The 17505-nt window shown below is 46.5% G+C and overlaps 1 protein-coding gene across 1 annotated transcript in view; it reads left to right on the top strand.

The window, feature by feature from the left end:
• The window catches only part of Sv2c (synaptic vesicle glycoprotein 2C), a 189528-nt gene extending 172519 nt beyond the window's left edge, over window positions 1–17009 (top strand). Inside the window, exon 13 of the mRNA XM_075976275.1 lies at window positions 9634–17009. Within this exon, the coding sequence (XP_075832390.1) occupies window positions 9634–9817 (184 nt within the window). The 3' untranslated portion in view covers window positions 9818–17009. The remainder of the gene's footprint in view (window positions 1–9633) is intronic.
• Window positions 17010–17505: the final 496 nt, after the last annotated feature.

Below are 17505 nucleotides of genomic sequence, written 5' to 3' on the forward strand. Positions count from 1 at the left end.
GCAAATTCCATAGCCCCTTTCTTCTTTTACTCCCAAGTCCAAACCACAGGGTCGAAGGTGCCAAGTTCTCGTGCTTGCTGAAGCTGGAGCGTGGCTCCCTTGTCCAGTTATCTCCACCCGCTTTGTGTTTTCAATAGTTTTCTTCACTGCTTGAGCTTGGCTGTCCTACTTGCTCTGTGGACCAGGCTGGCCTTGAACGCAGAGATCTTTCAATTAAATCTTCACCAGCTTTCTGTTTTTGAAGATTTCCTTCATTGCCTAAGCTGGTCTCTTTTGGGACTTGCTCTGTAGACCAGGGTGACCTCAAATTCAGAGATCTCTTAGCTTGTGCCTTCTAAGTCCTAGGATTAAAGGCCACACCTGGCTCTAAGATTTTCTTTAATTCCTTTTCACAAGTTGGAAACTTAGCTGAGTAGGATCTTGCCCTGAGGTCACCACTCCCTTTATTCCCTTTCTTTCTTTCTTTCTTTCTTTCTTTCTCTTTCTTTTTTAACATTTATTTATTCCGTATACAGTGTTCTGCATGCATGAATGCCTTCACTCCAGAAGAGGGCACCAGATCTCATTACAGATGGTTGTGAACCACCAAGTGGTTGCTGGAAATTGAACTCAGGACTTCTGGAAAGCAACCAGTGCTCTTAACCTCTGAGCCATCTCTCCAGCCCCTTATTCCATTTTTTAATCTGTTTATCTCCTTGAACACAGGACTTAGCTTCCTTCCACTTTCTGGTGCTCCTCAAATTTTACATTTTCTTTCTCCTTTTTATTATATATCTTAATTAGAGTTAACACTAATAACCACATGGCAGAGTCTTACTAGACTGTTTTGAGATCTCTTCTGCCAATAAAATTAATCAAAAACACTTCACTTTAACCCGAGGCAAACTCTTCAGACAGGGACAAAAGGCAGCCACATTCTTCAACGAAGTATCACAAGAATGATCTCCAGGCCACATATTAACATTCTTCTCCTCTGAAGCCTCTTGAGCCAGGCCCCCACAGTTCAAATCACACTCCGCATCATTGATACTCCATGTTCCTTCTAGGATGGCCTGTTACGCCGTACTTAAAGCATTCAACTGCTCTTCTGTTCCATGGTCCCAAGGTTCATATACCTTCAAACAAAAGTAAGGTAGGCTCCATCACAGCAGTACCCCAGTCCTGGTACCAACTTCTGTCTTAGGGTTTCTGTTGCTGTGAAGAGATATTATGACCCCAGCAACTCTTATAAAGGAAATCGTTCCATTGGGAAGGCTCTCTCAGAGTTCGGAGGTTTAGGTCCATTGCCTTCATGATGGAAAATAAGGCAGCATGCAGTCAGACATGGTGCTGGAGAGGTAGCTGAGAGTCCTACATCGTGCAGGCAACAGGAAGTGGTCTGAGTCACTGGGCAGTATCTTGAGCATACATAAAACCACAAAGCTTGCCTCCACAATGACACACTTCCTCCAACAAGACCACGCCTCTGAATAGTGCCACTCCCTTTAGAGCCATTTTCTTTCAAACCACCACTACATGTGGAGGAAAGAAAGATGTTCAGAACCCAGGTGCAGGTTTTGTTAGAAATCAGTTGAACAATGGGGACAGGTCCCATTGCCTTACAGGGCCTTGTTTTCCTTATCTGTGACCTGGACAGCAAATGAGGTGCTGGGCTGAGTATTTCACACATTAACTTTACCCAGTGTTCTGCAAGGGTAAGTCTTCCTATCTCATCCTCAGAGGAGAGAATGAGACCCAGACATGAAAGTAACTTGTCCAGGGTACCTTAGTGTCGACCGCAGATGTCATATTCAGGAGTGCCATTTCAGGACAGGTGACAGGCGTAGGTCCCTGCCCTCTAAGGAGGGGCAGGTCTCAAAGGCACAGGTCTGGGGTCTGTGTGCGGGAAGCTTTCCTGGAGCCAGCAGGGTTGGTGGCACATGCCTGTAGTCCCAGGACTTGGAAGACTGAAATCGGAGGTTGAAAGCTGGGAACTGCTGAGGCTACAGAGTGAGTCCAAGGTCAGTCTGGATGACTTAGTGATCAGAACAATAGCAGCAGCAACAACAACAAAACCCTCAAATGCAAAGCAAAACAAAACAAACCAGAAATCCGTGGGTTGCTAGGCTGCACAGCGGCGTGAATGGCTCTTGACCTCGGATGAACCTCTATTTGCTACCCAACATTCTTAGTCATTCTGTTCTTCCTCCCCCTGGCCCAGGTCCACACTTCCTAGCCAGGTTTATCGGATGCAGTGATAAGACACAAAGGCTCTCATTATTTCCTAGGTTTCATGGTAATATTTTATTTCGGCAGGTGCAAGCAACAGGAAGCCTCTTGAGTGGGGAGGGACTTTGGAAGGAGATGGACAGTCACCTTGACCCTAGGGAGTCTGCTCAGCCCACAGATTATGGGGAACTTTCTCTTCCACCTGAGGGAGTGAGGAAAACAGGTTAAGGGGGGTTCAGGCTGACAGGTAGCCTCATTGAGGAAGATGCTACCTGTCTCAGTAAGACACATATTCTCCATAAAATATCAGAAAGCAGAGGAAGGACAAGTATGTAGTTCAGCAGTAGAGTCCTGACTCACATGTACCAGAGTTTAATCCCCACCACTCATACAGAAACAAAGAAGAAGCAACCTAGCCTCCTGACTTGAGAATACAGACTGATGATTTTCTCTGCGAGAAACAAGACATCAATACACAAACATCGTCCAACTAATACCCATTGAAATGTCCAAAATTGCCCATTTGAATGCTTCAAAAATCTACTTCTAACATACTTCGAAGCATTCAGGAAATTGCTCATTCTCCAAGTATCACAGGCGTCCTCGTGCCCTTGAGAAGGGTTCACAGTGAGCAGCTGCAAGGACTGTGCAGCCCCTGCCAGATGCAGCTGGCCTAGCCGAGCTAACTCTGTATCGTGAAATGCCCAGGGTTGCAGCAGGCAAGTGTGAGAGAGCAGTATGTAGGCAGAAGCCTTGGGAAAGCAACCCTGAGGAGCTAGGAGAGAGCAGACACTGAGTTAGGGAGAAACTGGCCGCGCATGGTAGAATAAGCTAGTTATGATATGTGGAAAGCAGGCTGAATGGCAACAGGAGCCTGTGCAATGGCTCGTGGCTTGGAGTCCTCAAACTCTGAAGCTGTGGCAGGTTTGCTGCAGGATAGCCTGGGCTACAGAGAGAGACCCTGTCTCAAACAAAACAGAGTGGGAAGGTTGGCAGGCTCTGGTGAGGGTGATCACAATACACTGTAGCACAGGTTACCCTAACCAGGAGGAGGTCTTTCCTCTCAGTTCTCACCCATCTCTCTCCTCTCATAGACACGAGCTCCCAGTCCTCACTAAGCAGCGTCCTCAGCGCTTTTCCTGGCAGCTCTATACTGCCTGATGCTCCCTAGAGAACACAAAGTCTGCTGTGTATCTGAGAGTGTTAGCTGCGGAATCATCGGTGTTACCCCACATTTGAAAGCCTCCCTAGCCAAAGGCACAGAGAGGGAAATGATGGTTACGTGCTACATTCAAACACAAACAGCATGAGACAAAGCCTCATACCAGTGACTTTTAAAAAGAAAGATCAATTGTATAAAAGCTTTGTCTGTGATAATTTGTATGGCTAGAAACAGGGCAAAGGGGATTCGGAGAGAAAAAATGATTTGCTGGCAAAGGGGAGGAGCGATGCATGTTTTCTTTCATAGTTAGTTTCCTTTATTGTTTAATAGTACATCTAAGTCCGTTTTCAAATGTAAACATCCCTGGGAAAGTAACAATGTTCTCAGTCCTGGACACACCTTGTGGTCATAGAATTTCTGAAAAGTACCAGTGCCTAAACCCCAAGGGAGCAATAAAGTCAGAACCCCTGCGAGTGTAGCGAGTGTAGCCTTTGTCGGTGTGGCTGTGTTTTGTTTTATGTTTCTGCCTTGAAATAGGAAATCACTTACGTAGCTCAGGCTGGTCCTGCATTTGTTGTGTAGCCCAGGCTGCCCTAATCTTGCAGTTCCTCTGCCTCTGCTTCCCTTGTGCTGGGCTTATAGGCATGTGCCACCACATCCTGGTGGCATGGCTGTTTGAAAAGCTCCAAAGTGTGCTCAAGTTTAAATGGTATCAGGGAGTGGAGAGTTCATACCTGACCACATACCTTACATCAGTCAGTCAGCCATCCTAACCCTAGGTTGGCAACCACTTTGTACAAAGGCAGAAAACATGAGCTTAGGGCTGGAGAGAGATAGCCCATTTGGCATTAAAGAAGTTTTTGGAGGTGTGGTAAGATGGACTGAATAGGTACCATGAGATAAAGCAAATGAGGGGTGTGAGAAAGAGAGTCCCCTGTCCTCACGTCCTCCTTCACCGGAAGACCTCCACCTGTCCCAGCGAGGCTGGCCTTGTTCTCATGCATCCCTTCCAGGACATCTCCCCTGTTTGCACCCACCCCGAGTCATACATTCCTCACTGTCTGCCTGGGCCCTTATGCCAATGGCATTTTTTAAAGTTTGTACCTGGTGCGTGTGTGTTATCACCATCTGTCTTCACTGGCTTCAGCGAAAAGGGAGCCTTCAGTTCTGTGCTCAGAGCCACATAGGACAGTGCTTGGCATGTAAGAGATGCTCAGTTGCTTGATACCTGGCATGATGGTGCACACCTGTGGTCTCGGCACTCAAAGACGGAAGCAGGAAGATGGAGAGTTCAAGACTAGCCTTGTACATAGATAAATGAAATAAAGAAGTACTTAATGAGTGATAATTAAATTTATTATATATAAATGCATAGGAGAATATGTACATAGGTGTGTGTGTGTGTGTGTGTGTGTGTGTGTGTGTGTGTGCGTGCACCTAAGATAAATTGCTTAACAAATACTCCAGGGTGTTTAGGCCAGTTAGCATTATAGTGTGTGAAATCGAGCAGGTTCAGTGTCAAAATAGCTCTGGCATTGACCTGGGAAACTAGCCCTTGTTCACAGTATTGTTTCTGAGACAAATGAAATCCTCGTGTGTTTCCAGATGAATGTTTACATCAAAATGTAGCCTTGATTTAAGCACAGCCTGTACTTTCCCAGATGCCCCATGCTGAGTCTTGAATATTCTTTTTATAACGTCTATGGATCATTTCCCTGGACTGGCAGGAAAAAGCTCAGCCTAGAAGGCTTCCCTTTCCCTTTTAGCCGGTGACATCTGTGAACAGAGCCTGCACTCCACTATTCCAGACCTTGGTGGAGTGCATCAATTACTTTTTCCCTGATAATTTCATCAGTGAGTGGGGCGGGCATTTAGCATGTTAAAACCAGGGCTAACCCTGGAACCTGAAGCATGCTAGACGTGGCCCGAAGTCCTGCAATTCTTCACTGTCTTCCTTTTATCTGAAACATAAGCAGCCCTCTGCACCAAAGTACGAAGAAAGGAGCTGACTGTTAGCACAGTGCTAGTCCCCCTCCGTCCACAATGGAGCCACAATCTCTTCACAATCTCCATTAAGACACAGAATGGGGCTGAAGAGATGGCTCAGCAGTAAGAGCACCAGCTGCTCTTCCAGAGAACCCGGCTTTGATTCCTAGGGCCCAACACATAGTTTACAATGGCCTTAACTCTGGTTCCAAAGGTTTAGACATGCTCTCCTGGCTTCCTTGTTGCATCCAAGTGTCCATACATTATAAAATAATACAATAAAATTTAGCTAAATGAATCATAAAGCAATGTAGATAAACTAGAGCCCACTCGATGGTGAAATCCTCCAAAGGAGCAGCCACGTTTCTCCTTGGGGGAGAGCACCTGGATAGAATGGGGAATGTGGTTAGCGTAGGGAAAGGATTTATGTGTTAAAGATGTGTGTAAGCAGTAAAAGGGAACAAAGTCTGGCAGGAGAGAAGTGCAGAGGGCAGGGCTTAGAGAAAGAGAGAGTTCTCTCTCCGCTTTTGATGCTTGCTGGGTCAGAAGAGGCAGAAAAACATCTTGGTTTGAGAAAGAATCCGGGAGCCAATCTGCTGCTAAGAAGTCAAGCGGAGCTCCTTGAGCTTCAAGTCCTTCGCCCTCAAGGGATGTCGTGAGCCTGAGATGACAGGCAGAAGCAATGCCCTTGCTTTAGGGAGAAGCAGAGATGAGATGAGTGGAAGCTGTACTGCAGAGAAAGCAGAGAGCCCCTAGGAAGACTTGCTTTGGGGACGGTTTTCCCAACACAGCTGGGCCTCGGATGCATCAAGCACCCTACTCTCCAGCTGCAGATAGCTGAAGGAATAATTTATGCTCTCAGAGAAGGGCAGGCACGATTTCTTGAATGCTGACACTGAATTTTCTCCTGAAGCATTGCCTCGGCTAGGGGAATAAAGATGAAGATTGTTAGGAAATAAGGATTTGATCATCTCCACTAGAACCCTTGGGGACCAGATGCTCCCAGTGCCAAAATCATCCCTGCCACCCAGACATCTCCGGAAGTCATCCGGTTCCTAACTCCAGTTACAGTGATGTGAAGGGACAGCCCTCTGCATTTTATACCCTGTTTTGGGTCACAGCAGAGGGTCATGTCTTGGTGATATAAGGTTCCTCTAGTCTAGATGTAAATCCTACATGGGTCATTCTGAAGCTTTGGTGTCCAAGACTTCATCATGGCAGGGGGATGTTTTCCTTTTTCTTATCAGCGACACACACATTCTAGCTGTTTTCCCCGGCAGGATGTACTTTATCTGAACACCAGAAGATGAATGTGACAGTTCATGACAGTTTGTCAAACAAGGACCAAGGCGAGCCGGGGCTTGGGGGGCTTGGGAGGGAGCAGGATGAACAGGTGGCACTCAGATTTTTAGGGCAATAGAACCAGTCTTCTGAGTGCTGCCATATTGTGTGGCAAAGGTCATCATCTGTTTGTCAATCCCTATAGGAGAACCAACACCCAGAGTGAGTCGGGTGTTGTTGGTGAGCCTCCACTAAAGATGATGTTAGTTAATGCTAGTCCATCAAGGCACCTGGATAGAATGGGGACCTGGCTTCTGAAGGGACCGTGTTTGTATAGGATAAGGACTGGTATGTTAAAGATGTGTCTAAGCAATGACTGAGAACAGGAGAGGCATGCAGAGGTGGAGTTATCAGAGAGGCAGCACACCATATCCCTCTTCCCTTTGGGTGATGGCTGGGTGAGAAAAGACAGGAAACCCTTGTTCTCTCTACACTGGTACTTTAGGTCAGGGGGGCATTGAGCATTCAAGAGTCCTCTCTACTTATTTTGGACGTGTTTTTGTTTCTTGCTGCTCCTTTTTAGATGTGTGTGAGCCAGCAAACTCATTGGTAAAGTACCTTAGCACCCAGTCTGGGCTCCTGAGCTCAGGGATGAAGGGATTAGGGATATGGGTTCCTTTTCCGTGGAGGAGCAGGTGACTGGCTCCATAGGAGCCACAATCCACTTTTCAAGTTCTGAAAACACACAGTGAAGAAAATCTCACGACTGTATGTGCTATGGTGAGTGGAAGCCCCACACCTACAGACTGACAAATCGGTCACAGGCACACGGTCTATACCAATCACTTCATTCTGCAGCACATAAGGCTCAGCTTCCTCTGTGGGTTAAAAGGAAAAGAATCCTAAAATTGCTGTATGTTTAGTCTGCTTCTAATAACTGCCAACACTCAGTGAGAGGCCAAAACACAAGGAACCGGTAGAATGTCAGAGGGAAACTCACATGCTCTCAATGTCAGCAGGAGACAAAATCACCAGCAGAATTCAAGTTTCCTGCCTAGGACACAGAAAACCACCCAATACATGAATACTAAACAGATGAAGAATTTTGTATTCCAAAGAGTATACATGTCAGGAGTGAGGGTGGAGCTAGGTGATTGATAGGACTGGCTTAGTGGGTCTGAGGCACTGGGTTCAATTCCCAGAGGGAGAAAGAATTGAGAAAAGGTGGGGGGTGGAAAGGGACAGAATGAGAAGAGAGAAGGGGGAAACCTTATGTGCCTGAGTGTCTTAAATGCTAACAAAAACCAGACAAGATCTTTAGGCCCACAGCAATCTCTGTAGCATTTCCTCAGATCTGTCTCCACAGAGAATTCTGATGAAAATATGAATGAGTGTGTGTGTGTGTGTGTGTGTGTGTGTGTGTGTGTGTGTGTGTGTGTGTGTGTGTGAGAGAGAGAGAGAGAGAGGGGGGGGATGTGCGTGTGTTATGTTCAAGTACATAGACAGGCGGAGGACATTGGGTGTCATCTTTCTTCATACTCCCCTGCTTTCTTTCTTTCCTTTTTTATTTTTTACTTTTGGACGCAGGGTCTATTATTGAACCAGAAGCTCACCATTTTGGCTAGGCTGGCCAGAGAGTTCCTACATCTGCCTTTCTTTCTCTGCCCACCCCCCACATTAGCTTACCATGGACAGGACTAATGGGAAAGCCAGTGTGCTCGTAGTTTTCAGATTGGAAGGCACTTGGGATTTCAAACTTCTGGATGAAAGGTGTTCAACTAGGAATGTCTACACACATATTCCAGACTCTCATCTGAAACAGTTAGGGTCCCAGCCACGCCACATTAGGGATGCTTAGACTGTCTTTGCATTCTTCCTGCTACCAACAGCATTAGGGATGAAAGTCTGGCACTTCTCCTTCTTGGTACCTCAGAGAGGAGAACACACCTCCATTATTCCTGAAAATTCAGTTGGCTTAATTGTTTAAAAAATCTAGCTCATTATACTGACCTGGCAGCAAATACTTAGAATCCCAATTCTCAGGAGGCTCAGACAGGAGGATTACAGGTTCAACACTAACTGATTCCCACAGGTCTCTGATGGCCATGTACTTCATGGTAAGCCTGCCCTGCTCATCTTAACACACGTGAACATACACACTACATGAATGAATGAAAGATAAATGAGTATAAAAAATAAAATCTAGAATATTCATTTAGAAAACTAATAGGACGAAATTGGGGGAAAAAATAAGTCTGAAGAAACCCATTGCCATATCATTGTATTTCATTACGGGACAAAATTTGAAAATTCTTCTAAATAAGAATTTAGTGATAACCTGTATCACTGAAATTATGGACACTTAATAAAACAAAATAGCAAATCACTTTCGTAAAGAGATGAGAACTTGTCAGGCTATGGTGGCACATGCCTTTAATCCCAGCACTTGAAGGGGGTAGAGGCAGGCGGATCTCTGTGAGTTCAAGGCCAGCCTGGTCTACAGAGCAGAGTTCCAGAACAGGCTCCAAATGCTACACTGAGAAACTCTGGAGAGGGGGTGGGGGGGTGGGGTTTGAGTTGAGAACTTACTAGATCACCCAGTCTTACTCCCTGGGACCTTTGCCCTGGACACAGGAGGTGTCCGAAACTGGGCGAGCCAGCTTCTATTCTGAGAGGATGTATATAGAGTGACGTTGACTTTTACTTAGTAGAACCTTCCTTCCAACTCTCACTGGGCCAAGACCGACCTTTTTAATTCCTTTCCAGAATAAGAGTCCGTAGAGTAGGAAGAAGGTCCACAGGAAACTGGACACGCCCCCTACAACTGGCTTTTCTGCCTCCACATTGGCTAACAAGCATTTAATTATCTGCACCACTAACATGCAACACAATCTACTCAAAAGACCGCTGAAAATGACTGCATGGGACACGAGGGTCTAACGCCGGACTCCAGCGTGTCATTTTCTAAACCTCGTCCGTGTTTCTTTCTCTTGCAGAGCAACGGGCTTTGGCTTCTTGAATGCGCTCTGTAAAGCTGCGGCAGTCCTGGGAAACCTAATATTCGGCTCCTTGGTCAGCATTACCAAAGCAATCCCCATCCTGCTGGCTTCCACCGTGCTTGTGTGTGGCGGACTCGTGGGGTTGCGCCTGCCCGACACACGAACCCAAGTTCTGATGTAAAGGAACGAAAGCCATCTCTTCCCACCATGGGTCAGTCCTCCTGCCTGACTCAAGGCTGCAGGGGTTTTTGTGTGTAGAAAGGCGGCCGAGTAGCAGAACACAAACTTTTGCTGTGACGTAAAGAGTAGCTGTGTGTGTGTTGTCTTGCCCCTCCAATGTGACTTTGCACTGTTTTGTTTTTTCCAGGCATTGTTATCTTTTCCTAACTGTGATATTCCTGCCTCCCCGTGTCCCGTGGAAGTGTTCCTAAAATGTCCTAGTCAGCCAGGCTTTCCTGGGGATTCTGATCACTGACACTGAGAAGCTAAAAAGCCTGTTCTGGCCTAAGAAATAGAGCCTGCCCCTGACGTGTCACTAACAGGAAGTTCAAGCTGGCATAATTGAGTTTGTGCTGAGGAAAGGGATTTCTTTTTTCTTTTTCCATACAGAATGATGTTTCCTGTTTACTTAGAAAAAAAGGACACCCAGACACTCTAGCTGTTACAGCAAGGTGTTTCAAAAACTTTGTGTGACCCCAAGCATGCCTGAGTGGGGCTCTTTCAGGCAGGACAGTCAAGGTGACTCTTGTAACAACAAAAATTTAAAGTCTGACCCCAGATGGCAACAAAAGCCTGCTTGAGCTGCAGAAACCAGATTTTAGATGGAAGAGCCCTGATACATGCGAGGGCTGCAGCCCCCACAGTATCTGTGACTTGGCAGGTGGATCGCAGTGCTTGAAGATCAGAGATCTTCCGCCCTCTTTGCATTCCTTCCCAAGCTGCCCCAGAATTGGCCAGAAAGCAGATGCAGGGAAAGAAAGCCACTTCTTAAAATGTCACATCTGCCTCTTGAATTCTATTAACACTTTTCTCGTCTCTGGTCCAGTGATTGGCAGTAGAAATTAGAAACTGGCAAGAAATTCACAACCAAAGCCATTTGGAAATGCCAAAGGGTGTTTCTCTCAGTGCTGTTTCTTGAGGGTCAAAACCATCCTCTCTCCCTTGATTAGCTGTCCACTGTCACTGTTTAATCCCCATCTCCACAGCAGGTCCTGTCCCTCCAGCTTTCCCCAGCTATGGGCACCCAGCCTTGTCTGAGCCCAGCCTTGTCTCTGGGTTGCCCCCCTTCTCTCCCAACCAATCCTCCGGCAGGCTGGACAGCATCTTCTGGTGGATGTCTGTCTGTTTTACCTCTGGAATCTTCATGAGCGTGGAAGGAGAGGTCAGTGGGACGTTCCCACGGGCCAGCTGTCAGCTAAATGACCTTCTGGTCTCTCACTGACTGCCCCTCCCCCAAGCCCATTCTTTCATCCATCTTTGAAATCTGAAGGCTTCTTATAGATGCACGGCCTGTGAAAACAGCCAGTATACGTCCCATATTTAAATGGCCTTCTCTCTTTAACTCCCTCTGCCTTGTTGGAGGGTGATCCTTGTTGCTTCTTTCCTGCTATCCCTGCATGGCCACGGCCCTGGAGCTTCCAGAAAAGAGAAAGTTTTGTTCCCACTAATCATTCCATTCAAAGATGGCCCTGCTCCCTGGAGGCCCGCTGCCTCCCCTCCTCTACAACATTCCCTGATCCCTCCTGGAGCGCAAGTTCTGTGAAAAGCTCTTTGATTAACATAAGCCATTAATCCACTGTCCCCAAGTAAGTCTGGCTTGGTGGAGGGGACAGCCTAGAGTTAAGATGGAAAGTCTCAGAGAGTAGTTCCCTGGAGATAATTTAGATACTCGGAGCCAGGACACCAAGGATATCAGAACAAAATCTGCAATGGTGCCGGAAAAAGGAAAACCTTTAAGATTAGGCATGGCTGCTTTGAAAGACACCCACAAAGCGGGGACCGGAACAGAACTCACTTCTGTTTCCTTTTCCATCCCTGGGAAACAAATGCATATTTGAAAAATCTCAGAAAGTATTTTTCGCATTATTCGTTGTCCATGTGAGTTCGGTCCCCCCTCCTAGTTACCCTTCTTTTAAAAAGGCAGGGGAGGGGGCATGTTTGGGGCCCAGAGCAGATCTTTTGGATGAATGAGGCCTGTAAAGGCAATGCTACAAAAGTAAAATATGAATCTCTTATCTTCCCACACAAAGGAAAAACTTTTATACAAAGGCATTGCTTTTTCGACTCTCAAGTGGTAGTGAACTTACTGCATAATCAAATTGTCTCTATTCTCTGTCTTATAGTCTAACTACATCAAGTACATTCCAAACTGCAAGACACAGTTATGCAGAATTTTATCTGGATGCTGGGTTGGGTCAGCATGAAATAACCCTGCAGAGCCTTGCTTTGTAAGACCATCCGCCATCATCTCCTTCAGAAGAACTATTCTTGTCCATCTACCCCCAAGCTTCCCAGGTGGCCCAAGAGGGATCTCTTCTAATCTCCTGGACAATCAGTGGTCACAAACCTTCTTGGTCACCACCTTTCCCACCTCCCATGTTTTTTTCCTCAGCCTTTTCACTATGCATCACCTTTATTGTCCTCATTTCTTCCCAAGTATGTGGTACGGCTTGTTTGGGTTTAATTAGAGATTAAGACATAATCATAAGAGTCAACAGAAGCCCCAGTTATATGAGTGTTAGATGGCACCAGGGCAGACATCTGCCTTCCTGTTTCACATACAGCAAAAGGAAACTGAAAGCTATTTCAAAAATGAAAGGGAACAGCCCCATCTGTACCTGTATTTGGAACTCTGTTTCTAAGATTTCCCCCATTGCTCTTCAGAATTAGTCCAGAGTGTTCCCCAGTTTTACTATCACCGAATCCTCTCAATATGCAAGAAAGCAAAACAATCAATAGCGAATCAGCTGCTCGGCACAGTGACTCCTCTAAGATGCTCCACTCTACATACTGGGTCTCAAGGCTCACACTCAGTCCTGCTTCCTGATCCATCTCACTCCTGAGTACTAACCCAAGACACAGTATCAATGGCCGCAGAGATCTTTCTGGGGCGAATCCATATGATCTTATCCAAAAGGTCAAGAATTAAGTCACATTGGTCCTCAGTTCCCCCATCTGTAGAGAAAAAGGATGACTATTTTATTCTCCAAGATTCTACGGGATGCAAATGAGAGTAGCTTCATCTTATCTGTCTTCTCCCAATGGGAAGCCCACCTTAGCGACCTTCTGAAGATGAGACAATAACCAAGTCTCTAAGGAGAGCAGGCGTTGGCTTGGGAAGACCTCGTATCACAGGCTAGGACAGTCTTCATGTTGTCTACGCTGCCCACACCCGGGGATTTGAAGTGTAGCTCATTTCAGTGCCCTCTAACTGCCATTGCCATCCACCCAGGGAATGCACAACCCCGGAAGACACACTACAGTTAGAAAACAACCTGATGGAGGTGGACCCACAAAGGCTGTATCCTCCAGCCCCATCCATCTACTTCAGTGTCTTCTTGAAATTACCTTAAATGGATGTAGGCCATCAGGAACAATGTTTCTCGATGACTTGGCATAAATTGGTAGATGGACGCTCCTTTATAAATCTCACCAATCAGAGCTCAAGTTTGCACAAAAAAACTTATTTTTTAAAAAAATATCTTCAGGCATGGAGGGAGGGGCAGTGGGAGGTGTGGTGATGGCGGGAGAGTCCAGTGTTCTATCAAAAATCAATAGGGTTCAAGTGCAATAGGATTAGTGCACCTGGGAGACATTCTAAACTCCAGGATTGTTTCCAGAGCATTCCATGAGAATCCTTTCTGATGTCTTCTGCCAACTAAAATAGAATATGATATTCTCTAGTTTGCTTCTATCTTATATCAAACAGGCTTTTACCTATTTCTTCATCAAGATGCCTTATTTGTTCATCTACAAAAGGCCCCGAAGCCAGAAATGTCTGGATTTGACCTTCACCTGGAATTGTAGACAACTGACCTATTGTTTGGGGCCTAGTGGCTGTATATCAGGTTTCTTTAAATCCCATATTGTGCCAAACTTAGACTAGTTACCAGCCACCCCTCACCCCCTAAAAAAAGTCATGCAGAGACAGCAAAAGCACATCTACACGGCAGAGCGCCCTGAAGTGGCCTGTGTGTTCCCTCACGTTCTTCTCCTGTTGAGCAAAGTGTCTACTTTAGCTAAAATGTCTCCTGTAATCTGACAGAAGGAAGTGGTCAGGCTCTTAGATGCATTGTGTGTCCTTTCCCTGTGTCAGGAAGCTGGCGATTCTCTGTGTACTGCGCTGTTTCTTTCACTATTGGCCACGCCCCTGTCAACAACCTCTCACCAACCACAGGCACGCCTTTGCCAGGGCTTCCTTCCACTTTTCTTGGCTCCCAGGTGCGGTTTAGCTGTCCCAGCAGTTTGAGCCTCAGGGTAAGCAGTCTGTGGGTCTGCTTAGGTCTTTGACTGAAGTGAGTGGAGCTGGGAGAGAAGAGAGTTGGGTAGATGGGCCCGTCTCTCCTTTCACGAGTGTATTGGCTAAGTACTGGCTTACCATTGTTCTAGGTGCTGCGTGCGGATACTTAACCCTCTGCAGTATTTCTTTGAAATCAGCGAAAGCCAGGAGAATGAAGACAATCCCATATCTTCTCACATTTCATGTTGGGCCTCTGTCAATGTCTTCTGTCTCTAAGTTTTACACAAGTTATAGCCTACAACAGGTGGTACAAGGACTATGCAGTGCCGGGGTGACGCGTGACAGAGGAAAAGCTTCTTCTTTAGCCGGTCTTTGGGGGAGAGAGTACTAAGCAGTCCTGGGAACACAAGACACGTTCATGCATGTGTTTCTTCACAGGATCTCAATGGGAAATTGCACTAAGCTATCATATAAAGAAGAGAGCTGACAGCCAAGGTAGCCCGTGCCTTTCTAGAGCTGTTTGTTTCTCCACAACAGTTCATTCCAGGGAGCTAGGAAGTAAGTGTGTTCCCCTCTGGGCATGCTAGGGCTCTCTCTCTCCAGGGCCTCAGCAAGTCCTGTCAGCTGGCTGCTGATCTCTGGCCTCTCCTCCCACCCTCCCAGGGGGTGTTTCCTTTCTGGTGTTAGAGATTCCTGACAGAGTCACACAGTCTTGGCGACATCCGAAAGCGAAAGCGACTTTCCCCTTCTCTAGCCTCAGCAGAAAGCAGGTTGTGACCACAGGAGGCCATGGAGATTATAGGCTACAATTTAAAATGGAGTATGGGGTTGTTGCAGAGGATCTTGGGAGCTCTGGAGCCTTCAAGTAGGCAGGGCAAAGAGAGAGTGTAGTCACTGGCCCTCTGAGAGCCATGGGTGCCTTTCCCCTCATCTCTCTGTCCTCTGGGCAGCTCATGTTCACTTTCGTTCTTTCATTAATCTTCCTTCTTCGGTTTTCTTGTCCCCTCTTCACCCTAGCAGCATCCAAGGTGAGGGTAAGCTTTCCCAAAGCACCAGGACTCAGGAATGGATATGTCCTTACCTTTCTGGAACACAGAGGATGGAGAACCTGGGGAGAAAGGAGTGTGGTGACAATGGTGCTGGATCCATGAGCCCCCTGGAAAGGTCTAGATTTCTGATGTCCTCCTAGTCCTACACCCTAATAAGATCAGCAGAGAACCAGAGGGTCAGAAGACATCCCTTGGCTTCCAAAAGAAGCATTCCTCTCCAGGAGCATGGCATGCTGTGAGAAATCCCCACTCAGTACTGGAGGTCAGGTGCTTAAACCACAAAGGTTGCCCATCCTCTGCCCGCCCTACCATATTTGCATGCCCCCTGGAGCCAAGAGCATCCAGAGAACTAAAAGGAGACAAGAGCTTTCTGCCTTTGGTTCAGACTCAGGTACGTTTTTTCCCTGGCAGCAAGGATATAGAGCCCTAAGCCGCTGCTTCCAGGCGCTCTGAGAAGGACCGGCCAGCCAGGACATAAGGGGCAGTGACGTCTAAATCCAGCCAAGGCTGGGGACAGGCTCAACCCAGTTCTTTGGAGTCAGTTGTGTAAGCTTCAGAGATTTTAAGAAAGCCAGTCAAGAAATATAGCCATCATTAAAAGTTAAATACAATTAAATCAGTTATATTTTTAAAGCAATACATATTTAAAACTCATCACTTTCTACTTATTTTGCTACATTTTTCTATTAGCCATGCCCTTGAGGTAATATATGCCTAGTATACCTCTATACCTCTATTATGGAAGTACTATGGAACGATGTTTTATTGGATGTATATTCTTGATGACAGGGTCAATGACATTATACTAAGTTCATCCACATTTACAGCAAGCAAAGAAACAAATGCTTTAGGTTAGACTCCTCCTACCTTTACAATAACCCCAGGCACTGGTAACCATTTACCATCATATCGCTACCTAAAGCCCTGAAGAATACCTGGCTTCCTGCAACTCAGCAGGAGTGTGCTTTGTTAGCCCACACAGGGCCCTGGGTTCACAGAGGTCGGGAGGTGGGGGAAGGGGAGGGGAAGGTTGGGCCTCCCAAGGTACAGACCCAGGCCCTTGGGCTTTTATTACCCATGAGTCCAAGGGAAGGAAACATTTAGCAAGTACTCATGCCAGTTCTCAAAGGCGTCCTTCCACATCCATGTTGGCTCAGAATAGGACCAGCCATGCGAAGAACACCATGCTGGTGTTTCTTCAAGGAAATCAGCTGCTAAGTGCGCATTCCCAAATGTGGTTGTATATTCTCCGCCTGACCCAGGAGCACACTGAACGGACTGTGAGCTCTTTATCGGTGTCTTAAAAGGGAATCCCTAGAACAGGGTCCTTCCAGGCACGCTTCCACCTAGGTTGCCTGCTCAGCCTACAACTCCACCACTCTGCTTTTGGCAATGAGATCTGGCAGTGGTCCTGTCCTTGGTCAGGGTGTATGGGTGTTTTGGCTTTGTAGTCTTTCCCTTTTCTCTTTTCGGAGCTGTGTCTGCTGTCCCGCTGTTTGGTCCAGTCCCCCTTGTTGCATGTGTGATTCTCCGTAACTCCCCTTCCGGGTTTCTGGAGCCCCCTTCTCGAGTTCAGCTGATCCTGCCGTGAACTCATCTTTCTGGTATGCTCCTCTGTGTCTCATTTCTGATTGCCAAAATGTTGGGCCAAGTGTATTTTCACAAATGTCCCAAGACAGTCATGTGTGTATCCTTGTGAAAGGGCATGCTCCATGTGGGATGGCTCGTGTACAGCGTAAATCTATCACATGTGAAAGTGTGTATACATTTATATGCCAGATAGCTATCGTTCATGTAACAGCTACAAAGATATTTAATGTACATCAGATGAATAAAAGAGCATTTTTGCTCCATTATATTCAAATAAAGATTGCTGTGTGGCTGCCTTTCCTTCCAGACAAACAACCATCAAGGCACATCTTTTGCTGGGTGTGGTGGGGCAAGCTTGTGATCTCAGCATTCAAGAGGCTGAAGGAAGAGGGTTGTGAGTTTGAGGACAACCTGGGTAACATAGAGAAACCCTGTTCTAGGGAGGGGGAAGGAGCAAAACAAAAGAACTAATATGAACCACATTATGTCTTTGGACCTAGAGAAAGCCAGTTCCTCTGGTGCGGGCCAGTTTTAGTTGCGTTTGTAGGCTGGTTCCATGGGTACTGTTGTGTTGTTGATTTTACAGGAATACTTTCTAATGGTTACCTAGGGCCACTGTGAAGAAAATGCCTGGGGGAAGTGGGGGGTGGTGGTGGTGAGACAGATGCTTGTGTTATTTTACCCTAAAGCAAGAACAGTTAACAGATTTCTATGCACACATCGCCTCCAATTAATTGATATTGACTGTTAGAACATTCATTTGAGAACAAT

This window comes from Microtus pennsylvanicus, chromosome 6, assembly GCF_037038515.1.
Source record: "Microtus pennsylvanicus isolate mMicPen1 chromosome 6, mMicPen1.hap1, whole genome shotgun sequence".
NCBI classification, from domain to species: domain Eukaryota; kingdom Metazoa; phylum Chordata; class Mammalia; order Rodentia; family Cricetidae; genus Microtus; species Microtus pennsylvanicus.